This window comes from Myotis nattereri (assembly GCF_964212035.1).
Source record: "Myotis nattereri genome assembly, chromosome: 15".
Taxonomy (NCBI): domain Eukaryota; kingdom Metazoa; phylum Chordata; class Mammalia; order Chiroptera; family Vespertilionidae; genus Myotis; species Myotis nattereri.
Window position 1 is genome coordinate 30747796 of NC_138090.1, and position 25268 is coordinate 30773063.

The 25268-nt window shown below is 46.1% G+C and overlaps 3 protein-coding genes across 3 annotated transcripts in view; 2 read left to right on the forward strand and 1 right to left on the reverse strand.

Annotated features, from left to right (window-relative positions):
• ANKRD27 (ankyrin repeat domain 27) overlaps nt 1-4385 on the reverse strand; it is a 65544-nt gene extending 61159 nt beyond the window's left edge. The window contains exon 1 of the mRNA XM_081107867.1: nt 4246-4385. The gene's annotated coding sequence lies outside the window, so the exon portion shown is untranslated. The remainder of the gene's footprint in view (nt 1-4245) is intronic.
• A 1025-nt stretch (nt 4386-5410) lies between these two features.
• Nucleotides 5411-6115, forward strand: RGS9BP (regulator of G protein signaling 9 binding protein; the record flags this gene model as incomplete). Its single annotated transcript, XM_081106815.1, has 1 exon — nt 5411-6115. The coding sequence occupies one exon, from the start codon at nt 5411-5413 to the stop codon at nt 6113-6115; it is 705 nt and encodes a 234-aa protein (XP_080962941.1).
• A 9319-nt stretch (nt 6116-15434) lies between these two features.
• NUDT19 (nudix hydrolase 19) lies at nt 15435-25021 on the forward strand. Its single transcript, XM_081107825.1, has 3 exons — nt 15435-16840; nt 23369-23576; nt 24528-25021. Exons 1-3 carry the CDS (start codon nt 16124-16126, stop codon nt 24731-24733), a joined length of 1131 nt encoding a protein of 376 aa, XP_080963951.1. The 5' UTR covers nt 15435-16123; the 3' UTR covers nt 24734-25021.
• The last annotated feature ends 247 nt before the right edge of the window (nt 25022-25268 follow it).

The following is a 25268-nucleotide window of genomic DNA, read 5'->3' on the forward strand; positions in this document are numbered from 1 at the left end:
AATTGTAGGCTCAATCCCTGGCCCTGGTCAGGGCATGTGCGGAGGCAACCAGTCAATGTGTCTCATATCAATGTTTTTCTCTCTCTCTTGCCCCCTCCCTTCCACTTTCTAAAAACATCAATGGAAAAATATCCTTGGGTGAGGATTAACAAACAAACAAATAAAAAAGAAGCCTGAGTAAATTTGTTTTAACTTGATGAGAAGACGAATCTATAGAAATAATAATAATTCAAACAGAGCAGGTAAGAGAGCAAGGTAAGAGAAGGCCTCTAAATGCCACATCAAAACATTCAGTTTAAATGCATGAACTGTGTAAACACGTAAGACTCCTAGCAAGTATTGCTGGTGAATGGGATGGAGTTTACTGTTTTTCAGTCCTAAATCATTTGCTTTCTCTTGGACATAGTCCTCCTGGTTGTCAACAACTGAACCCTCTGTCTGGAGTAGAGATTCAAAGAGCTCTGTCTAGCACAGTTCTCAACCTTTCTGTCCCAGGGTTAAAAATATGTAATAAATCACAAACAACTTGGTGCTTAATGCCAGAGCTGAATTCTTACATAGGGGTAAGTGCTTAAAAATAATATTTAATATCCTGACAAGTTTACTTGCAAGAATTAGTTTTATATTTTAAAATATTAAGCAAAGTAAAGATGCCTTGGACAAAAGCCTCATGAAAAACAAGATATGATATACTCAGACTAATTTTTCCTTATGAAACTAAAAAGGTGAGTGAGTCCTCTTATAAAACTCCTTTAAAAAAAACCTGCGCCGAAACCGGTTTGGCTCAATGGATGGAGCGTTGGCCTGCGGACTGAAAGGTCCCAGGTTCGATTCCGGTCAAGGGCATGTACCTGGGTTGCGGGCATATCCCCAGTGGGAGATGTGCAGGAGGCAGCTGATCGATGTTTCTCTCTCATCGATGTTTCTAACTCTCTATCTCTCTCCCTTCCTCTCTGTAAAAAATCAATAAAATATATTTAAAAAAAAAAACCTGCACCCCTGCCCTGGCTGGTGTGGTGGTTGAGTGTTGTCCCATGCACCAAAAGGTCACTGGTTCAATTCCTGGTCAGGACACATGCCCAGGTTTTAGGCTCCATCCCTGGTAGGGGGCATGCAGGAGGCAGCCAACTGATGTTCCTATCTCACATTGATGTTTCTTTTTCTCTCCCTTTCCCTTCTTCTCTTTATAAAAAAATCAGTAAAAATATTTTTTTTAAAAAATTGCATCCCTACCTAAGCTCAAATAATGGGATCATTTACAAAAAATCTAGTAAAGTTAGAGATCAAATATCCCTGAACAGAGTTATCTCAAGTTACTCTGCGATCAGGTCAGCCAGGCAAGGCCCCAAACCAGTACCAGGTATTTCAGGAGGCAGTGTGCACACTTGTGGTTTTGTGGTCTTCAACCGTCTTGCCAGCCTGGAGGACTCTGGCTGGCCAGGGACAGCTGGAGACAGTGTGCAGCCTGGCTCAGCAGAATCCAGCGTAGGAGAGTCTGCACCTCCAGAGATGTGTTCCCTGCTGAAATCTCACTGCTGTGGCTCTTCCTACCCTTCCAGGGACCTGACCAAAGACCCCGAACAGGCATATTTTCCAACTGATGAGCAATATTCTCCAGCTGGAGGAAAAGGCAAAAAGGAAAAACTTTCTACTCATCTATTTTAATATCAAATGAAAGCAATTTGATGATATAATGTATGGTGTTATGGTCACTTGTGTCCTTCTGGCCTTAATGTTTATGGATCTCATACATATTTTTCTCAAAGCTCCCCTTTGAAGCACCCAACCTGCACCTGGCTTACTTAGCTCACTGTAGGCATGTTAACTGTTCTCCCACTTGAACAAAATAATAGTGGGGTGTTAGAGGAAGCTTAAGCTCCCAGGGAGGGATCATCTCTCACTGGAGCTGGAAATCCACTGCCCATATCCAGGGGAGGGGGAAGGGCTGGCCCTAGGCAGCCATTGGCTAAAAAACAGAAACAAACCGTTTCCTTAGAGCTGGCTAAACACAGTGACAGCTGGACTGTGGAGGGTCACAGAGGGAGAGAAGTCCTTATGGTTGGAAAGGAGTGTGACCATGAAGGGAGCAGGAAAGGTTGGAGGAGCACAATCGCTCCACAGAATGCCACTCCATCACCCTGCTCCTGGAGTTGCAGGTGCAGTCACCTCCCCGCATAATCCACCTCCCTGCCAGTATCTTGGGCAGAAAGGCAGGAGCTCCAAGGCCCACTTCTCAGTGTGTCTCAGATGTGGAAGCAACCTCAGGACCAACCAGGTCTGGATTCTTCAGGTGTAAATCTTTTCTACGTCTGGTATCTATCATCACATGGTCGCATTCCTCTGCTCCTCTAGGAGAACATAAAGTTACTGAACACCAACCTAATCCTGGCAGTTCATAAGCAGAGGGAAAGCCTGGACAGACACACCAACAGGCACAGACACGTGAATAACAAAGAACCAGCAGCTGCGCTCATGAGGGCAACACAATCCAAGGAGCCACAATCAAGACCTGAGGGCAGGCCCTATGCAGATACTACAGCTCACTCCCCCAGAAACACTGCCCTACAGGATTATTTCAGGTGACAAGCCAGTGTCTACCCAACTTCACAGCCCCAACTGCTTTCTTGCCACAGGGCTAGTCAGAAGTATCTGTTCTGGCTCTCAGACTGCATTTTCGCCTTGGAGGCCTACAGGCGCTGCCTGCTGATGTCACTCAAACTTGTTCACAGCAAAGACCACAAGTGATCTTTCCAACACAGGTCTGTGCAGGATTCCACAATGACTTCCTCTCCACTCCCTACTAGTTGAACTCTTAACTCCTCTGATTGGCATGAAGGGCCTCTTACACCTGACCTCCCACTCATCTCCGCAGTCTCATCTCCTTCTGCTGTCCCCACAACTCCCCAAAGAGATGGGTTCTCCCTCCTTCTACCATTTTCTCCTGAAAAGTACTCTTCCTCTGTCAAGGCATCCATTTGGCAGGTGGGTGGCTGAGACCCTCCTCGGCAAAGAATGGCCAAGGCCGAGAGAACCTGAGCCCTCACCACAAATGGCCACTGAATCAATGAACTAAAGGACAGTCTGCTGAGTGAGAGCAAGCCCTGAGGCCCAGCCCTCTGGACACTCCAAAGTGCCTCAACACCAGGACCAGAGAGGTGACCTAGAAACGCCAATATCCGGCCAAAACCGGTTTGGCTCAGTGGATAGAGCGTCGGCCTGTGGACTCAAGGGCCCCAGGTTCGATTCCGGTCAAGGGCATGTACCTGGGTTGCGGGCACGTCCCCAGTGGGAGATGTGCAGGAGGCAGCTGATCGATATTTCTCTCTCATCGATGTTTCTAACTCTCTATCTCTCTCCCTTCCTCTCTGTAAAAAATCAATAAAATATATTTTTAAAAAAAAAAAAGAAACGCCAATATCCCCTGCTCTTCTCTAACGCTAGTGCGACTGTGTGCTACCCCTCGTTTCTTGAACGTCCTAAATCCTCAATTAGACTTGACACCTGCTCCGGTGACCCAGCAAGGGCCCCAAGTGCCCAGGTCCCCAGCATCTCGAGGGGCATCCAGAGGGGCACGGCCTAGCACTAGAACCCGTAGGCTGTCCATTTCTAACAAAAAGAACTGAGCAGACCCAGTGTCCAGAATATCTCTTGGTGCTGAAGAATTTTCCTGGAGTAATCTTTACCTAGCAGGTCGAGGAGACCCTGCTCCGCGAGAGGCAGGTAGGCAGGGGCTCCCTCATTCCCTCCCCCGCGCCCTCATCACCCCCTACCCGGGGACCCCAAGAGTCTGGCCCGTGGCCCTGGACAGCCACTCACAGCCTTCTCTCCACCTTCCCGGCCCAGGACGCCCGCAAACCCAGGAGGCCACTCAGCCCAGGTTACGGTCCCGCCCACTGCCCGCAACTCTGAACTCCGGAGACCCCGGACTCGCAGGCCCATCCCAGCGCCGCGGGGGTCAGAGGACGCATTCTTCCCCAGCCCCCCCCCCACCCCCCCACCCCAAAGGAGAGACAGAACAGGTCCGGCGGCAGACGGGACCGGAAGAGCGCGGGCAGGGCGGGCCATCGGCGAGGGGTCGGGGCCTCGGGAGTCGCCCGGGAGCCACCTTCCGTGCCAGGGGCGCCGTGGGGCGCTGGCGGCGGAAAGAGTAGTTTCCAGCTCCGGCCTCCTCCGGCCTCCGGGCCCCGAGCGCAGTCGTCCCGAGGGGAGGGAAGCACGGGAGCAGACAGGAGAGAGGACACTTACTTAAAAGGCTACATAGTTTCACTCCCTGCCCTTCCCGGAGCAGCGGCGACACCACCCGGCCCCTGGGATCCGGCCTCAGGTACCACCACCCCAGCGCGCGGCCCCACGCCACCGCCCACCCTCTTACTCCACCGCTGGGCGGAGCCGCGTCCCGGTCAGCCCAATGAGCGGCCACCCTGATCCAGAGTGACGTGCGCGCAGAGCAATCATTAAGTCCGCCCGGCCGGGGGGGAGGTTCAGGCGGCGCACTGCGCTTCCTCCTCAGGCCAGCGAGCCCCGAGCTGCCCACTGCGCGTGCCCAGAACGGGAGAGGGCGGGGTCGCGAGCAACGCTGTCACGGGAAGGGGTCCAAGCTTGGTCTCTGGAAAGCGGGCCGGATTGAGATAGGGGACCCAGGAGCCAAACCGCTTCATGTGTCGCCCTTTACTGCCAGCTTTGGAGGACGGAGGTGCCCAGGCCTATGAAGTACACCACTCCCGTCGCTGGCAGGGCTGGGAGTCATGATCTGTAGGTTCTAGGCTAGGCCCTTCACGTGCATGGATGTAGAGTGACTCAGCCCCCCCCCCTTGTTTTTTTCACTTGAGCCTCAGTTTCCCCCATCCGTTAAACAGAGGGTTAGATATGCGGAGCGCTGCTATTCCAGAACTGCAATGGGGTGAGGAGGAGGGAGAGACGGGACCTACACGTGACCTCCCCGCGCGCGGCCCCGCCTCTCCCTTGTCCAGGCGATGGAAGCATCCCGCGAGGACGGGCGGGGTGGGTGGATCCTAAGAAACACGACCCAGCCATCCTTGGCAGCGGCTAAGGCGGAGCGCGCAGCCCGCGGGTTAGTCCTAGAGACGGTACCAGAGGAGGATGGGGACCGCAACCCGGGCTTCGCAGGGGGCCACCGTGGAGGCCAGGGCAGTACAGAGACTCCGCGTGTGACTTGAGCGTACCTGGGAGGATGGACGAGGGGACCGGAGGCAGCTAACGCGCCCGGCGCACGTCGCGAGTCCCTAGCTGGCTCCGTCCACAGCACTGCAGCGCGGAGCTGGTCTGGGGCGATGAGGAGGGTGCCAGCGGCCCGACCCGGGGCCGCAGTGGGGATTGGCCGTGTTTGGCCGTGCTGAGAGCCTGAGGCCGAGAGGGGCGCAGCGGTCAGGCTGTGCCGGAGCGCACCGCCATGGCGAGGGAGGAGTGCAAGGCGCTGCTGGACGCGCTCAACAAGGCGACTGCATGCTACCACCACCTGGTGCTTACTATCGGAGGCTCGGCGGACTCGCAGAACCTTCGTGAGGAGCTGCAGAAGACGCGCCAGAAGGCGCAGGAGCTGGCGGTGGCCACTGGTGCTCCGCTGACGACCGCGCTGCGAGACCAGGGCATGGGCGCCGAGGAACGCGCCGAGTTCGAGCGCCTCTGGGTAGCCTTCTCCGGCTGCCTGGACCTGCTGGAAGCGGACATGCGGCGCGCGCTGGCGCTGGGCACCGCGTTCCCTCTGCACGCGCCGCGACGGCCGCTGGTGCGCACGGGCGTGGCGGGCGGTGCGGCAGGCGTCGCGGCACGCGCCCTGAGCGTCCGCAACCTGCGGCACGAGGCAGAGCGCAACTTCGACGCAGACGATCTGCGCGAGCTGGAGCGGGAGATCCTTCAGGTGGGCAAGATGATCCACGACCTGGAGATGAAGGTCAACGTGCCCCGCTGGACGGTGCAAGCCCGGCAGGCGGCGGGCGCTGAACTGTTCAGTGCTGGAGCCTCCTCGGCGGGCTTTGTGTCCGTAGAAGAGCGCACAGGGCCCTGCGACCCGAGCAAGGCCCTGGCTGCCACTGTTTTCAGCGCCGTGCTGCTGGCGGCGGTGGCCCTGGCCGTGTGCGTGGCAAAGCTGAGCTGACCGACACCTGATAGCCTGCCGCTCAGCTCCTTCCTGACCGCCACCTCTCCTTCCCCAGGGACGCCCCTCTCCCGGAATGACCCTTACCGCTAGGACTCGGGATGGGAGTGAAATCTGGCATGTTTAAGGGGAGCAATTCTAAAACCCCGTGTGTGTAGGTGTACACGCGTATTTCAAGCACACAGCTACCAGCAGAACGTGGTTTCCTCCTGCTGGCCAGGGAGGAGTTAATTTGTGCAGGTTGCCAGGGCATTACCGCTAATGTTTGCAGGAGCTTTATCCTCTATTAATAGAAAACGGTCCACAGTGACCCCAGATTCCTCCGAGTTAATGGGTTACCGCGTGTGCTGCTGGGGCATGTTTGCACTGAGTCCGAGCTTGGTGCTACCATCCCTACTGGAGACTCCCACTCTTCATGGGGCAGTTTGATAAAGGCGGTGATGAAATGAAGTGTGGAGAGGGGGGCTGTTTTGCTGGAAGGGGGTTGTTTCTTCTTGGACAAGAGGCAAATTGCAACAGGATATAAGCAGGGTTTCTATTATCATTATTATTATTATTACCTTAATCCTTTGGGGCCTAAGTTTAGGAGAGGAAAAATAGACGTTCATGCAAAGTGCTTTCTGGATGGCTCACGATTGTGCTTCTTGGCAGAATCACCAAAAGCAGCTAGAAGGGGCTTGGGGTTGTGCCCTCGCTGCAGGGTCTGACTCTGCTTAGGAAACCAGAGAAGGGCCACAGAACCTTCCTTCATGAGGTTGGACCCACTGCGCACACTGCCTATTTAAAAGGGCTCTCCCTCGCCTGCCTGGGAGGGGTGCAAGCTTCGGAACTTTCTCCTTCCCTTTGGCTTATTTTTGTTCCAGAACTAGACCAGAGTTTTTGATCCTCCTTTTCAGGGAGGGCTGGGGAATCCTCTTTGGAGCCCTTAATCCTGTCTATCCCTTGGAATTTGCTTGCCGCCAGTAGGAGAGCTGGTTTTGGAAGGAGCTGCACAGCTCTCTGACCCCAACACTGCCCCCTGAGGGGGTATAGTAGCATCACTGGCGCGCAGAGAATGTAATAGTTTTAACTTGGAATTTAATGTGTTTTAAAAATAACAATCATTTTAAAGAAAAATCACATTGTGTGCTATCAAAGCTGTTTGTTTTTTTCTAAAGGACATTTGGCCACGAATTTATACATGCTAATGAGTCAAACATAGTTTTTACTTATATACTTTGGTTACTAAATATATATTTGCATTTATTTTTAAAATTGATCTTGAAGGCAGGAGGTCATAACAAAAACCTTTACTAGAACCACAAGTGTAGGCGACAGGAGTTAAGCAGCCCTTGCTTCTCTTGGTCAATAAATAAGGAAATGTAGAAAACACCCTGAGTCTGAGGCTGGAATTGGCCTGAGCTGGGCTGCCACCTCCTACCTGTGTTACCAAGAGAACATCTGTTGAGAAAAAAAGATGCATTTACTCCATAAAGGTAATAATTTGGCATAAAATTCATAGGCATTGGTTTGGCTCAAAACTGAGAAGGATTTTTTTTTCCTTTTTTACCTCCAAAATGAGAAAAGGGACCAAGAGGAGGGAATTGGCAGGTTTTCACAAGGGCAACTTGGGAGGGCCAATGGCAGAGGCAAATCGCAGCAGGAGTGCTGTTCGGGCGCCCAGTCCGAACCCAGGACAATCCCCCAGCCACTCCCACTCCTCCTCACACGCAGGTTCCAGTAACTTGGAATATGAGATGTTTGCATAGCAGTTTTAAATGACTCAGAGGGTCTTAAGCCGAATTAAAGTTTTATGACAATAACCAATTAAAAGAAACTTCTGCCTCATCCCGTCTGCGTGAGTCTGAATAGCGGCCAACATAAAATTATTTTGCATCTGACAGCCCAGGGTACTTTCAGAGATGACACAGTTTTCTAAATCCTTTCTTCCTCTTCCCATATTCAACACAACATGGAATCTCTGTCACTTTCCCCAAAGTCTCATCTCAGGCAAGAGGAGGCTGGGGCATTTTGTGACCCAGTGTTGGAAAATATCCCTGAAAACCAAGCCCTAAGTAGATTTTTCCTTTTCTAAGACTGTGATTCTTTGTTCTTTTTTTAAAGAATAGTTTTATTTTTTAAAAAAGAATAGTTTTACTAATTTTTTGAAAGAGAGGAAAGGAGAGGGAGAAAGAAACAGTACACTCCCTACTGGGGATCAAACCAGCAACCTCCTGGTGTGCAGGACAACCCATTTAGTACACTGGCCAGGGTCTGACTATGTTCTTATCAAGATGTTCTGTTCATGAAAAACAAATTGTTCAGCAGAACCTGTTTTTAAAAAAACTTCAGAAGTTGTGTAATCCATAGAGAGCAATTGGCTGTCACTCTTTCCACCCACTTGGCAGATCCTTGGGTCTTCACTTATATGTACAATCAGATGTGTACCTGATTCTGAGAGCCCTCTGCTCACTGGAATTTGTGATAAAGTGTTGCAAAATTAGGCCGAATTACAATAAACATATTTTTGCTGTAGACTTGTTAGCTTAAACAACACTCTTGAGTTTGAAAATGTTAAACATTAGGAATATTTGGCATTATTTGTAGTTATAACATTGCCTAATAGAACTTTTGCTCAATAATTCAAGCAAAATCACTTGCTGCTTGAGCACTAGGCTACTCTTTCTCTCGGCTCTCATTTCTATATATATTTCAAGAAATTGCTTTCTTGTAGAAGCCTGATTTAACTTAGATGTTTGATATGTTAATAATTCTCTAAAAAACACTTGGTGTGATTTTTATACCAGGATACAAGTGATAGAAAAGAAAACAAATTCAACATGTTTAACATAGGGTATGATGAAGCAGTCAATGTTAAGGTCTATGTGAGAGAACATCTAATTTCCCCAATTAAAAGTACAAGCTAAAAGGATAGAGTTTTACTTCCAAAGTAAAGTGCTATTGTTAAGTAAAATCTCTTGTGAAGTTAAATACTTGTAAAGAAGAAACATCCCTGGCTTATCCTTTGGGAAAACAGCACTGCTTTTTGTGATACTGAAAAGAGAAAAACTTGATATGTCAAGGCATTTATCATGGAAACTTTAAACTATTGCTATTATTTTTTAAAAAGCACCAACTAATAATGTTTGTGGGAGAAAAAATGCCTGCTGGCAAATTCCTTTTTTATGTGCTCTAAAAACTTATACTTTTAAAATGCCAGAAGGGAAAATATCTTTGGTGACTAAAAGTAGAGCATAAACTTTATGATTTACCTAAAGTTTACAGTAAGCTACACATGAGATGCGTGATGTCGAACGACTAAAAAGTACTCTGGTTGAAGAGAGCAAGAGTTCTGGTTTGCATGAGGACCCTGACAATGCTGCATTTTCCTTTTCAATGTGCACAGTGATATGTTTTTAGTTATTTGGTTGCTTTTCAGAATGTAGTTCTCTGCTCTTTATTGAGTGCTTGTTAAGGGTGTGAGCCCGAGTGTGAGTCTGCGTGCCAGTCTGAGAAATACAGTGGTTAGGACTGGTCTCTGTGTTCTGTGAGGGCACGCCTCCTCTGGCGAGGCCTGACCGGCTGCAATTGGCGGGGACTCCGCCTCCCTTTCCAAGCACCTCAGACAGGTCACTGACCTCCCTGTGCCTCACGTCCCTCATTTATGAAATGTGTGTGTGGGGGGGTCCTCACTAACTCAAAGGTCCCTTCCAGAGCTTAAAACATTTAATGGAATGCAGTTAAACAAGAAAGGGTTTTTTTTTTTGATTGTTTGGTGTGTTTTGGTGCATATTGAAATAGAAACTTACAGTTTGGTGGTTATTGTCTAAAATTAGTCTGTGGGTCAGATTCCATATGATTCTTAAAAATCAGAATCAACTAAGCTTACTGTGATTTTAGTCCATATCAGAACTAGTGGGTGGACTTAAAAAGCAAATTTGTGTATGCTACTTAAATTAGATTAGGAATTTAAATTCAGACCCTAACGCTAAGTCCAAGAAAGCCCAGTACTTATTAAATAGTTTGTTGTACCCAGCAGTTGGACCACCTAAACTGATTCTGGGAAATTACAGATGCGAAAACCTGTCATTTGTCATGGAGACTGGGAGAATCCTATTCTGTAAGTAACCTGGTGCCCTCAGAACTATAACTACATTGCCTGCCTAATGTCGGGGAATGTGAGCACAGCATGTATGTGGCATTGATAGGAGCAGGGAGGAAATGGTGGGCACTAACAATGTTCATAGATACTATATATCATTTCTGTTGTCTTCATCAAAGAAGGTACACTCTGGCCTGGTAACTGACCCTCTCTGGGAGTTTGGAATGCTGTCCATTCTCTGATTCTGGGAACGGGCTAAGCTGTTTGACATCATAAAAGGATTAACTACCTTGTTATCAGACTTCAGGATTCTGGGATGGGACACACTGACCACATACCCCACAGCCCTTATCCTGCTATACGTAGCTTTTCTTCCCTATTCCTATATAATCAGCCAACTGGCAGAAGATGTTAGTTTGTTTTGTTTTTTTTTAAAGTTTTTATTGATTTGAGAGAGAGAGGAAGGGAGAGGGAGAGATAGAAACATCTATGAGAGAGAGAGCATCATCCATCTGCCTCCTGCACGCCCCCTTCTGGGGATTGAGCCCATAAGCCCTGGGCATGTGTCCTGACAGGGAATTGGTCTGGTGACCTTTTGGTTCATGGGTTGATGCTCAACCACTGAGCCACATCAGCCAGGGAGAGTAGTTTTTTTTAAAGATGCCACATCTGCTGCTCCTATTGCCGACAATTCGAATAAACACAGGATTCAACCTGGTCTCTACTCATTGACTTAGTGGCGACAGGCAGCAATGGACCTGTTATGTCTGGTATCAGCATCAGATCCAAGGTGGAATAAAAAGCTTTGTGTCTTTTAACTAAAATGTTTATTAATAACTAAAAATTAAAGATAACATGCAGTATTTATAACTTAGTCAGAAAAGGCACCCTCAAATGATTTGGCTGTCAACTATTGTGATTAAAAAAAAAAATTCCTAATCTTCTTCATGCATGTTTAAAGTGAGTGTCCTGATTAACGTATTTACCCTTCACAGATTTCATTACATAAAGAGGTGTTCAGAAATACCTCAGGATTATAAATCTCCAAGTGCTGTTCTACAATATGATTATACTCATCTTTTAATGTAGCCTGGAATCCAGGAAGAAAAGTAGGTCTCCGCATGAAGGATCTTTGGCTGTGGTCAACAAAGATGAAAGTCACATTTAAATATTGTTTCCTTGGCTCTTAGGAACAGACCAAAGGAGCAGGACTGACCACATGCTGCAGCCCTGTGTCCATGAGGAATAAATGGATTCTTCTCTTTCATTTACTTGTTTTCATCTCATTCCACAGAGGAATCTGAGTGTTTTTATTGTAGTACTATGAGATCCTGGGCATCCTTGTTCTTAGGTGTGTAAGTTTAGAATTTTATAAACTTGAGGCTCATATGACAAATGTAAATAAGCCAAATGAGGGCTCCTGTTGGCAAAATGATTTTGAAGAGTCCTTTTAATATGCTATTGCCACAAGGCAAAGTTGAGTGTCCCTGCTTGTATGTATGTATGTGTTAGGCATATAGAGAAGATCTACAAGGAAATGCACAGAAATAAAAATATTAAGGTGGTGGGATTATGAATGATGTTTTTTCAGTATTTTTAGTGTTGTTATATTGTTTTTACAATAAAAATTTGAATGCTCTTATCACCTGGAAAATGTTATTAAAATATATATTTTTTACAGTTAGAGTCTTTTACAGTTAGAAACCATTTTAGAACCTTCCTCCCAAAAACAAGGCAAAACACTTCTGGAATCTTACCCCAGAGAATCAGAAGCATTCTTTGAACTATGGTATCAAGACAGAATAGGCCTTGACTGGTTTGGCCCCATGGATAGAGCATCGGCCTGCGGACTCAAGGGTCCCAGGTTCGATTCCGGTCAAGGGCATGTACTTTGGTTGCAGGCACATACCCAGTAGGGAGTGTGCAGGAGGCAGCTGATTGATGTTTCTCTCTCATCGATGTTTCTAACTCTCTATCCCTCTCCCTTCTTCTCTGTAAAAAACCAATAAAATATATTTTTTTAAAAAAAGAGACAGAATAGCATTGAGGTTAACAGTACTGCCTATGGAATAAGATACAACTAAGTTCTGATCCGACCTCCTTAAAGAAGTTCCTTAATCTCTCTGACCTCAATTGCCTTATCTTTACAATGTGAGTATTAATAGGGTAAACTTCATAGGAATGTACAGATGACTTTTTTCAGGCTGTCAGAATTCAATGAATGTTGGCTCATTGCTGTTATTTACCATCCCACTTTAGAAGTCCAAAAAATGGGATGAGTGCCATATATATATATATTTAACTTTCTAAAAATATATTTGAAGATTAAAACTAGATAAACTTGTCAAATGAGAGAAGGTATGTAACAAAGAGGTTAAGGCTACAGAGGGAAATTCAGGTTGATGTAGATGTTGGAATCCATACATTTATAAAGTCAAACTTATTGAGGTATAATTTAAATGCAGCAACACTCACCCTTCTTAGGTGTGCAGTTTTGAGTTTTGACAGATGTATACAATCATGTAACCACCACCCTAGTCAAGATAGAGAATCTTTCCTTGACCCCCAAAAGTTTCCCATGTCCTTTAGTAGTCAATCCTTTCCTCTCACCCCTGGTTCTGGCTACCACTTACCTGATTTCTGTCCCTATAGTTTTGCCTTTGCCAAAATGTCACATAAATGGAATCATATATTTTTTAAAAATATGTTTTTATTGATCTTAGAGAGAGAAAGGGGAGAGGGAGAGAAAAAACTGTCTTTTCATTATCTCTTGCCCATTTTTCTATACAATTGGAGTTTTTTCTTTTCCATTATTTCTAATTCTTTTTAAAAAATATATTTTTTATTGATTTCAGAGAGGGAGAGGGAGAGAGAGATAGAAACATCAATGATGAGAGAGAATCATTGATTGGTTGCTTCCTGCGCGCCCCACACTGGGGATGGAGCCCACAACCCAGGCATGTGCCCTGACCAGGAATCGAACTGTGACCTCCTGGTTCATAGGTCAGTGCTCAACCACTGAACCATGCTGGCCAGACCATTTTTTCTAATTCTTAATACTTTATGACAGGCATCACAGGTAATTTTTGTTTTGGTTTTTATATCTCAGACTCTCTTCTGGTGTTTTTATCATAATAAATTTATAAATATGGACAGAAAGTGTGTCAAATTGAAAGCCATGTGATCGAGGCATTGTAGAAATGGACCCTCTTTCCCAGTGCCCAGCCAAATCACAGCTGACTTGCTGACCATAATCTCATGGGCGATAGAGTCAGAATCACCCAGCTAAGATGCTCTTGAATTCCTGATGCAGAGAAACTGTGAGATAGTAAATGTTATAGTAAATGTTGTTTTAAGCCACCAAGGTTTTTTTAAAGAATTAACAGCAATAGATAAGTAATATATCTATTAATTAGTTTTCCTGTGAGCAGAGCACATTAGATTTTAATATATTTGTATCTCTTACTGCTCAGGGTCTATTCTTTGATTCTGTTCTGGCTCTTGGCTACAGTTTAGATAACTGAGGTTATAGGATACTAGAGGCCCAGTGCATGAAATTCATGCACTTGTGGGGGTGTCCCTCAACCCAGCCTGCACCCTCTCACAGTCTGGGACCCCTCAGGGGATGTCCGCCTGTTGGCTTAGGGCCTAAGTCGGCACTTAGACATCCCTCTCACAGTCCAGGGCTCTCGCAGTCCGGGACCCTGCACTCCTTACAGCTCATCGGTAGTGGAGGTGGGAGAGACTCCTACCACCACCACTGCACTCGCCAGCCATGAGCCCAGCTTCTGGCTGAGCGGCGCTCCCCCTGTGGGAGCGCACTGACCACCAGGGGGCAGCTCCTGTGTTGAGCATCTGCACCCTTGTGGTCAGTGCATGTCATAGTGACCGGTCGTTCTGCCATTCGGTTGATTTGCAAAATAGCCTTTTATTATATAGGATGATCTCTGGATACATACATAAAGTGGTGCTGCATCATCATAGAAGTGCCTAAGACCCAATGGCAGTGTGCAGTTCTGGAGACTGTTCTGCATTGGTTAAGATCTAACCAAAGTGCATCACTTTGCTATGTACTCCAGAACTTGGCCATATCTCAAGAGTGACCACCTTTGGGAAAACCACCTGACATAGAAACAAACATGTATACCTACAAACCATGGTGTTATTTTACAGTGAAGAGTGTGTCCTTTCTTAACTCTTCTGTGAATGATTTCTCATCTGTGAAATGGCAATAGCTATTTCCACTTTATAGGATTTTGTGAGGATTATACAAAGTTCCTAGTGCCTCACACACAGTAAGTGCTTAGTAAATATTAATGTTATTACTCCTAGGATTGAAGGACTGTTACTTCAGTCTCCCAAGCTAGAACCTTAACTCCTTTCTCTCCCTTGCTCTGCATATTCAATCAAATACTACATCAAGTCTACATACTCTCTAAGTCAGGGGTCCTCAAACTTTTTAAACAGGGGGCCAGTTCACTGTCCCTCAGACTGTTGGAGGGCCGGACTATAGTTTAAAAAAAAACTAGTCGGCTGCTAAGCAAGAGGCAGTGGCGGCAAAAACACCCGGCGGGCGGAATAAATGTTTTTGGCGGGCCACATGTGGCCCACGGTCCATAGTTTGAGGACCCCTGCTCTAAGTCATTCCCTTCTCCCACCTCACCCCCCTCTCCACAGCTACTCTCCTAGTTCAGGCCCTCATTATTTCTTGCCTAGCACAGTCCAGTTTGCAGCCATCTAGTAAATCCTATCTTCCCTAAACCAGGGACACTTAAGAGTAAGTGGTTTGTACTTCTCCTCCTCAACCAGAGGGAAAATAACTTAAATCACCCTACTTAGGGAGACAGACAGAAATCCAAATAGTGCCATTTGCCAACCACACCCAAGGACAGATGAAGTTTAAAGAATAAATCTCACTTTGGCATATCAGCATAAAGCGGACGAATATTCTATTGAGAGCCTTCCCTAAATGCCCAACATTTAAAACCCCTCAAAACAGCTCCATGCTCCCCTCTTTCCTCACAGGCATGCATCTCCTAAATTCTAAAGGACCCCACAAAGCTTGTAACCAGGGCAGCAATGGGCAGTGGCAGTTCATCTGGAACAAACTCCCTGAACCTCTCTTCAAGGCCCCTTTTCTGTGACGTTTTAGTGAGTCAATGCAGTACAGCGTCGTAGGCTCATTTCCTCAGCCCTTCCTGCTTTCTTGTCCCCAGCATTTTTTTTTTTTTTCAACTCCTCACCTGAGGATAGTTATTCCATTGATTTCCAGAGAGAGTGAGAGGGCTGGAGGGGGACAAGAAACATTGATAGGAGAGAGACCCATTCATTGGTTTCCTCCCCTCTCACCTCCCACCTCCCACCCGCCTCCCCACATTACGAGCCCTTGACCTGAAAAATCCAACCCCAGGCTCTTTGGCGGTCGAGCTGACGCTCTAACCACTGAGCACACCAGCCTGGGTCCAGCTTTAAAAATGTCCTCTGAAATTCACCAGGGCTTGTGTTGTGAATTTTTCCCACAAACTACTGGCTGGCCCTAGGCCGACCCGCTCAGGGCCAGGTCCCCTTTTGGGTAGCAGCACCAGGCCTGGGTTTGTAGCACACATTCCTGCGTTTGGTCCCGTGTCCCGAGTGAGGGCTGCGCAGCTCTCCTCCGACGCGGCTGTGACAGCCCTTGTCCCGAGAGAGTGGCCTGGTTGGGGACCGGGCTCTGGAGGCGGTGCTTGCTCGCGGCCGCACCACGCCTCTCCCGCAGGAAGGCGCCCGCGAAGGCTCAGCAGCCCGGTTCACAGAGAGCCGGCGGCTGCGGTTCGACCCAAGAGACACCGGCGTCCGTCCTCAGGCCTCCGGTCCGTCCTCAGACCACCCACGGGCGGTCCCAGGGGGTCCCGGAACGCCGGCCGGCGGGAACCCGGAGGCCGGAAACCATGAGCGGCGTCCTGCGCTCCGGCTCAAGCAGCTGGCGGCGGGCGGCCACCTTGGTGCTGGCGGCGGGCTGGGCGCACCCAGGCCCCGGCGTCCCGGCGCTGCCGCCGCTGCCCAACGAGGGCTTCCGGCTGCTGCTGCTGCAGCGCTCCTCGCAGCAAGGCTTCATGCCCGGGGCGCACGTCTTCCCGGGCGGCGTGGTGGACGCGGCCGACGGCTCGGACGAATGGCTGCGCCTCTTCGCGCCGCACCACGGGCCGCCGCGCTTCGGCCTGGGTTCCCCGCCGCCCTCGCGCACCGCCTTCCCGGTGCTGCCCGCCGCGGGGCCCGACACCGCCGCGGAGGACCGCGCGGGGCTGCCGGACGACGTGGCCTTCCGCATCTGCGCCATCCGCGAGACCTTCGAGGAGGCGGGCGTGCTGCTGCTGCGGCCCCGCGCCTCGCCGCCGGCCGCCGCGCCCGAGCCGGGCCGCGCCCTCCCGCCGCCCGCCGGCCTGGCCGCCTGGCGCGCCCGCGTCCGCCGCGACCCGCGCGACTTCCTGCGACTGTGCGCGCACCTCGACTGCACCCCCGACATCTGGGCGCTGCACGACTGGAGCGTCTGGCTCACGCCCTTCTCGCGGCGCGGCGGCCGCCGCTTCGACACGGCCTTCTTTCTGTGCTGCCTGCGTGACCCGCCGCCCGTCTACCCGGACTTGGAAGAGGTGGTGGGCAGCCAGGTAGGGCGTCCTCGCGGGACCCCGGCCGGAGGCCCAGACCCACCCAGAACCTCGGGATCAGGGCCGTACAGCCAGTAAGTGCCTGAGCGGGCGTGGGGCCCGGGCGGTCCTGCCCCAGCCCCGCCGCCAAACCAGTCCTCCCCGCGGCGGCACAGCCCCAAGGCCCCCGCTCCGCCCCAGGCGGCCTCCCCAGCGGAGCCGCCTGTTAGGCTCCAGGCTTCCTCCGAAGCACTTTACATACATTAAGGCATTTCGCCTCCACAGCAGTTTAATTCCGTTTCCTTTTTAAAATGCATTGAGACTTGTTTTATAGCCACATACATGGCCTGTTTTGGTGGATTGTATCCTTTGCACCTAAAAAGAATATTCTGCTGTTTGAAGGAGTGTTTGTAAAGATTGACAGGTTAGATTTCTCGATAGTGTCTTTTAGGTCTTCCGTATTTACTTGTTCCATCAAATACTGTACTGAGAGAGGAATGCTTAAATCTTCAACGAATGGTTGTCTTTTTTCAGTTCTACAAGGTTTTACTTAATGTATTTTAAGCCCTTGTAAGGTGCTACATAGACATTTAGGACGTTAAAGCTTGATGGATGGACCCTTTGATTATTATGAAATATTATTCCTTATTCCTGGTAATATTCCTTGTTCTGAAATCTGAAATTTACTGTGTCTAATACTAATGTAGCCACTCTACCTTTGATTAGCAATCGCATTTTTGCATAGTATATCTTTTTTGATCCTTTACTTTTAACCTATCTGCATCTTTATATTTAAAGTATTCTTTCTTTCTTTTTTTAATCCTCACCCAAGGACATTTTAATTGCTTTTTAGAGAGAGGAAGGCAGCTAGAGAAACATCCATGTGAGAGAGAAACATCAATTGGTTGCCTCCTGCTCTCCTCCCAACTGGGACTAAGTATGCAACCCAAAACCTATATAAGTACCCTCACTGGGAATCGAACCTGTGACTGGGATTGAGCCCACATCCTGGGCATGTGCCCTACCTGGGAATCAAACCAGTGATCTCTTGGTGCATGGGATGACATGCAACTGAATCATATTGGCCAACATGACAATTTTTGTCTTTTAGTTTCTTTTAATTGGAGTATTTAGATCATTTCTTTTTAATGTCATTAACAACAAGGTTAGATTCAATTCTACTGTCTTTCTGTTAGTTTTTTTCTGTCCCATCTAGTCCTTGCACTGTTTTTTTTCCTGGCTTCTTTGGGATTATTTGAGCATTTTTTAGGACTGTTTTATCTCCATTATTGACTTATCCTGTCCAATAAAAGACAAAAAGGGTAATTAACTGTACCTCTGCTACACTTCCCATTGGCTAATCAGGGCAATATGCAAATTAACTGCCAACAAAGATGGTGGCCGGCAGCCACGCAGCTGAAGCAAGCAGGAGGCTTGCTTGCTCCAGTGATGGAGGAAGCCAAGTTCCCTGCCTGCCGCGGCCCTGAGCCCGAAAGCAACAATGTTTCAATTATAGAAGCTAAACAAACCCCAGATACCTGCTTTCAGCGGCAGTGGCCTCAGAGCTGGGAGTGCCAGTGATGGCAACAATGTTTCAATTATAGAAGGTAAATAAATCTCAGAATAAAAAAAAAAAAAAAGAAAAAAAGGAGACGCTGGGAGCTTCAGTCGCTGGCCAGCCTGAAAACAGCCATCAGCCCCTTATCCAGGCTGGCCAGGCACCCAAGCGGGACCCCCACCCTGATCCAGGACACCCTGCAGGGCAAACCAGCTGGCCCCCACCCGTGCACCAGGCCTCTATCCTATATAGTAAAAGGGTAATATGCAAACTGACCCTACCAGCAGAAAGACTGGGAATGACTGGTCACTATGACACACACTGACCACCAGGGGGCAGATGCTCCCACAGGGAGGAGCTCTGCTCAGCTACAAGCCAGGCTGATGGCTGCCAGTACAGCGGTAGTGGTGGGTGCCTCTCCTGCTCCTCAGCAGTGCTAAGGATGTCCGACTGCAGCTTAGGCCTGCTCCCCGCTGGCAAGTAGACATCCCCCGAGGGCTGCTGGGCTGCCAGAGGGATGTTTGTTTGCCATCTTAGGTCCAATTCCCCGGGGAGCAGGCCTAAGCCAGCAGGTGGTCATCCCCTGAGGGGTCCCAGACTGTGAGAGGGCACAGGCCGGGCTGAGGGACCCCCAACCCCGAGTGCACAAATTTTTGTGCACCAGGCCTCTAGTTAACTATATCTCTTTGTGGTTGCTCTAGGGCAGTGGTCAGCAAACTCATAGTCAACAGAGATAAATATCAGCAGTACAACGGATGAAATTTCTTTTGAGAGCCAAATTTTTTAAACTTAAACTATATAGGTAGGTACATTGTTATTAACTTAATTAGGGTACTCCTAAGGCTTAGGAAGAGCCACACTCAAGGGGCCAAAGAGCCAAATGTGGCCCGCAAGCCGCAGTTTGCCGACCACTGCTCTAGGGTTTGCAATAATATAAACTCTATATGGGAAGAGATCAGCCAATGAACTTGTATGCACATGTGTATAACTGGATGACTCAGACAATGGGGTAGTGAGGGTTTGGGGTGGTGGAGAGGACAGGAGCAGACAGGAATGAGGGAAAAAGGAGGACCTCTGTAACACTTTCAACAATAAAAGTTAAAAACCAACTCTATAATACACTGATTATTTTTGCTTTAAACGTAAAAATGAGGAAAAGTATTCTATTTTTATCTGCATATATACCATTCTTAGCACCCTTTATTCCTTTGTGTAGAATTTTTTTTAGGAGACAAGCAATGAAGTTTTAAATTTTCCAATTACAGTTTATAGTCAATATTATCCTTTGTGTAGAGTTGGATATCCATTTGGTGTCCTTCTGCCTAAAGAACTTCTTCTAATATGTCTTGTGTTTCAGATCTTTTGACAATCCTCTAAATTTTATCTGAAACATACTTTATTTATTTACATATTTTTAAAAATATATTTTATTGATTTTTTACAAAGAGGAAGGGAGAGAGATAGTCAGAAACATCGATGAGAGAGAAACATCGATCAGCTGCCTCCTGCACACCTCCTACTGGAGATGTGCCCGCAACCAAGGTACATGCCTTTGACCAGAATCGAACCTGGGACCTTTCAGTCCGCAGGCCAAGGCTCTATTCACTGAGCCAAACTGGTTACGGCTGCCTTTGTTTTTTTTGAAAGCTATTTTGGCTATGTGAAGAATTCTAGGTTAACAGTTTTTGTTTTGTTTTCTGTCAGTGCTTAAAGATGTTGCATTATATTTTCTGGTTAGCATAATTTTCTGATGAGAAGTCTGTTTTTAACTCTTATCTCTGTTCCTCTTTATATAGTTGTGTGTGTGTGTGTGTGTCTACTTTAAATATTTTCTCTTAATCATTGGTGTTCATCAATTTGATTATGATGTACATGGTTTTCTTGTTCTGTTATTTATATTCCTTCAAATATTTTTTACCTTCTGCTATTTTCTGGAACTCTAGTTACATGTATGTTGGACTACTTGATAGTGTCTCATAGGTCACTCAGAACTTGTTCATGTTTTTCAACCTTTTTTCCTCTTCTTGCTTTATTTCGAAGAGATTCTATTGCTGTTTTTAAGTTCTCTCTCTGTTTTCTTATGTAGTGCCTATTCTGTAAATACCATTCAGTGTGTTTTTCATTTCAGATATTTTTCATCACCAGAAGTTCTATATAGTTTCTTTAAAATATTTTCTATTTCCCTCTCATGTTCATATTTCCCTTTCCATCTCATATTTGTACAATGGTTTTAAGGTCCTTTTCTGCTAATTTCATTATCTCTGTAGTATTTGGGGTCTATTTCTGTTGACAGATTTTTCCTCTAGTTATGGGTGGGTCTTGCAATTTTTGATTGGATGTTGGATATAGTGATTTTGAGTACTGGATTTTGTCATATTCCTTTAAGGATTGTTCAGGTTTTTTTGGCAGGAAGTTAAGCTCTTGCAAATTAACTTGATTCTTTTGAAGTTTGTTAATTTAAGTGGTCTTAGGGTAGGTCTGTGGTAGTCTGATCTAGGGCTAATAGCTGCACTTGTAATGTGTCCCCTTTTGGGGTCTGCTGAATGCACATATATTCAGTGAGATCTCTACAGGGGTTGGAGGGAATTTGAAATACTTCTGGCCCAAGGTGAGCCCTGGAATTGTTAGTCTTAAAGCTCTCAGGTACTTGTCCTTTTCTTAGGAATAGTTTTCCAGTGTCATGTGGTTTCACTTTATGCATATGTAGATTACTGCTTAGTGAAGACTCAAGAGCTCCCTGTACATATTTCTGGAGGTCTGCATTGTAGATCCCGCCTCTCAAGTACACTGCCTTCCAGATTCTCCCCTCTATTTGTCTTCCCAAACTCTGGTCTTTGTCTCTTCAGGTCAGTGAGAATCCTACACTCTGATTAGCCTCTCCCTTCTTGTGCTGTAGTCCGGGGAGTACCTTTAGGAAGGAAACCTTGGGCACTCTTGGAACTTTACTGAGTTCACCTAATTTGTTTTTCTTTCCTCACTTACAATTCTGCATTCTTCAGTGTTCAAAACCGTGATTTTATAGATTTTGTCCACTAATCTATTTTTTACATTATGTTGGGGGAAGGTAATATAGCACTTGTGGCTGGAAGAGGAGGTTCCAATAAATAATTCTTAACCTGGTCTAGTCTAGTGGTTCTCAATAGGGAATTTGCCCTCCCCACACCCAGGTACATTTGTCAATGTCTGGAAACATTTTGGGTTGTCACAACTCAAGGACTTCTGCTGGCTTCTACTGGGTAGTGCCTAGGTATGCTATTCAACATCCTTTAGTGCACAGGACAGCCTCCCACAACAAAGAATTATCTGGTCTAAAGTGTCAATAGTGCCCTAACCGGTTTAGCTCAGTGGATAGAGCATTGGCCTGCGGACTGAAGGGTCCCAGGTTTGATTCCGGGCAAGGGCATGTACCTTGGGTGCGGGCACATCCCCAGTATGGGGTGTGCAGGAGGCAGCCGATCAATGTTTCTCTCTCATCAATGTTTCAAACTCTCTATCCCTCTCCCTTCCTCTCTGTAAAAAATCAATAAAATATATTTTTAAAAAATAATAAAGTGTCAATAGTGCTGAGGTTTCAAAACCTAGTGGAAACACAGGTTTTGAGCAGTGCTTTACTAGTAGCAAGTAACCAATAAATGGTAAGTTCTTTTACTCTATGGTTTGAACTAACTGAACAGGTTGAATTAAGTGGGTTGATGCTTATTGGTTAACCCTTCATCTTGATTATTGTCACTGAACTCACATAGAACTGACAAAGCAGAATGCTTTGTAAATAACTTAAAGATTGGGCGGTCCTTTGAGGTCCAAGCTTGGTTTACAAAATGTAGCCAACTTCAGAATAATCTGGGGTGCTTGCTAAACAAAGATTTCTGGGCCCTACAGACTGAAGTTTTTTTTTTAAAATATATTCTTTATTGATTTCAGAGAGGAAGGAAGAGGGAGAGAGAGATAGAAACATCAATGATGAGAGAGAATCACTGATTGGCTGCCTCCTGCATGCCCCCCACTGGGGATTGAGCCCGCAATCCGGGCATGTGCCCTTGACCGGAATCGAACCTGGGACCCTTTAGTCCGCAGGCCGATGCTCTATCCACCAAGACAAACCGGGTAGGGCCAGACTGAAGTTTTAACAAGTTTCTTAGGGGATGTTTAAGCACGTACAAGCATGTGAACCTTTGGCCTATGGTTATCCAAAGCAGAAATCAATTTCGACTCCCTGGGTTTGGGTGTGGGAATCAGTTTTCCCCAGTGTAAGTGGATATTTTGTAAACCAGTTAAAGACCTTTTGGGTTTATTCCATATTCATTGAATCAGCAGCTCTTTTTATCCAAATGTGTATGGAAGGAAGGCTTGGGAAGGAGGGTAAATCATAGCACTGAGACCACGTAAGTTAAATGGGCAAACTGGCTGGTTGATGACCTGCTATTATTACATTCCTGGGACTGTAGACTGAGTTACACTCTTGACCTTCCTTAAAGCTCCTACTGCTCCTTACCTTTTACCCCTATTATGACATGTGGTACATATCATGTTCCATTTTGGTTTCTGGAGACCCCACAGGGCCTGAGAGAGCTTTGTCTTGTCACTACCACATCCTCAAGGCCTAGCCAAAGCACCTATTTACGGGAGAAACAAATGGGTACTAAACTCTCAATCTGCTGCCATGGGTTTACACTTCACCGTCTTCTATGACCGGACTGCTTTGCCTTCTCAGTATCACCTGCCCTTTATGCTGAATGACTGTCAACCCTTGTTGATCTATCCTGGTTTATTTACTAGTTTTCAGGGTCTGTATTCCAACAATTAACATCTTAAGGGGATCAACACAGCTTTCTTCATCAAACCTTTTCATGTTGTCTCAGAGTAATCTAGCAAGGCACATTAATGAATTAACTTTATATCTCCAACTAGACATTAGGTACTGATCTAACAATCTCAAATCTTGTATTGCTTATGGAGTGAACCTTAGGAAACCATACCTTTGTCTTCCACAGTGGTCATCTCCGTTAGAGGCAACTGAAAGTTTCATATCAAAAGAAATTTGGATGGCACCCCCACAGTTCTATGAAATAAGAAGACTCGAAAACTTTGCCTCTCTCTCTGACTTGCACAAGTTTTGTTTGGATCATGTATTAGAAGGGGTGGAAAGATGGATGCCGATCTTATTATTAACTGCTGATGGGCAGATGTCACTTTTACCAGGTAAAATCAGTGAAGCTTCAATGCTTTTGTTAGTATTCATATTTAATTCACTGGGCTATGTGGTTGTATTGCCCAACAGAGAGGACACGATTTACAGTCTGTTTTGTACACTACAGAAGTATTAATGAAATAAGATCAAAGTCTATAAAATAGCCATAGTATTTATTATAATCCGAAGTTCAGAATAAGTTACTTTATATATATATACACACATACACTTTTATGTAACTACTAGAGGCCCTATGCTCGAAATTTGTGCAAGAGTGGGCCTTCCTTTCCCCGGTTGCCAGCACTGGCTTCCCTCTGGCATCCGGGACCTGGGCTTCTCTCCGGCTGCCAGTAGGCACCCGGGACCCGGGGTCCCCTCACAGGCCCGGCTTCATCCGGAAGGTCGTCTGGAAGGACATCTGGTCTAATTAGCATATTATGCTTTTTTTTATTATAGATATTTCCTAGACATTGACAAAGTTCTTTCATATTTCACTTTTTTACATTTTAATTTTGATTTATGAGAACTTGTAAATTGTCATCTTATTTGAATTGGGGAGTTGGTTGGTGGTCAGTTGTTGGGTATGTATAAAATGGAGGGTTTCTGACGGTGTAGCATGGAGCTTTGTGACCTGCCTTATTTATGGCTACCTGTCTCAGTTCTCACAATAGTGATAATATTTGTTACTCATCCTATAGTGGGAGAATTTAGCAATGTTGATGTATAAATGATAATTTCTCTAATCTTAAAATTATTAGAGCATTCACATCGAGACACAAAAATATGTATGGACAAGGCCAATATTAATATTGACTAAGGAATTGAGATACGCTGATAAAATTAGGGTTATTTAACAACTATCTTAGTTCTAAGCACATGAAATAGATTAAAAAACTGAGTTATATGTCACTAATATATTGGAATGTTTATAAAATAACACTGTGAATTAAAATATTTTTCAGGAGATGAGCTGTACTTAGAAGATTCAAACTTCTTAGAAAACCTTTTGTCCACTGAAAAAAAGACTGAAGAAATCATGAAGGAAGGCAAGAAATTTCACCGAGTAGTGATCTACAGTCGCCATGTTTATAGTATCCATGTGACTGTTCAGTCAAAGTATAAACATGTTTATCCTAAGACCTATGTAATAAGTAAGAGCCATTTGTAGTGCATTGTTTAAAGCTGGCCTACTTGAAGTTGTCCTAATAAATAATGAGCGATAAATAGACTTGCTTGGAACTTGAAGGAACTTTGTGCCTATAAAAGTTTTAGTACAGTGTTTTATATTTCAAGTGTATTATGGAGCTTTCTTGCTTATTTTGTCTAAACCTTACAGTGTCACGCAAGTATAAAGTATTAGTGATCTTTTCACTAAAATGAGAAAAAAAATTTCACAAGGGTTTCCACTTCTGTATTGTTTTATTATCAAAAGTTTAAATAAAATGTTCTACTGCCATTGTTTTTTAAATATCCAGTGTATTAGCACTTTCTTTGATGTGCTTAGGAGATTGATCCATGAATTCCTTAGACAGTCTGCTAGAATTTAAGGGTGTCTGATTACATGATGAACAATAGACTTAGACAACCTTTTAGTGAAAATGTTATTATTTTTTCAACAATTTTTTTTTTAATTTTATTGAGTTTTTACAGAGAGGAAAGGAGAGAGATAGAGAGCCAGAAACATCGATGAGAGAGAAACATCG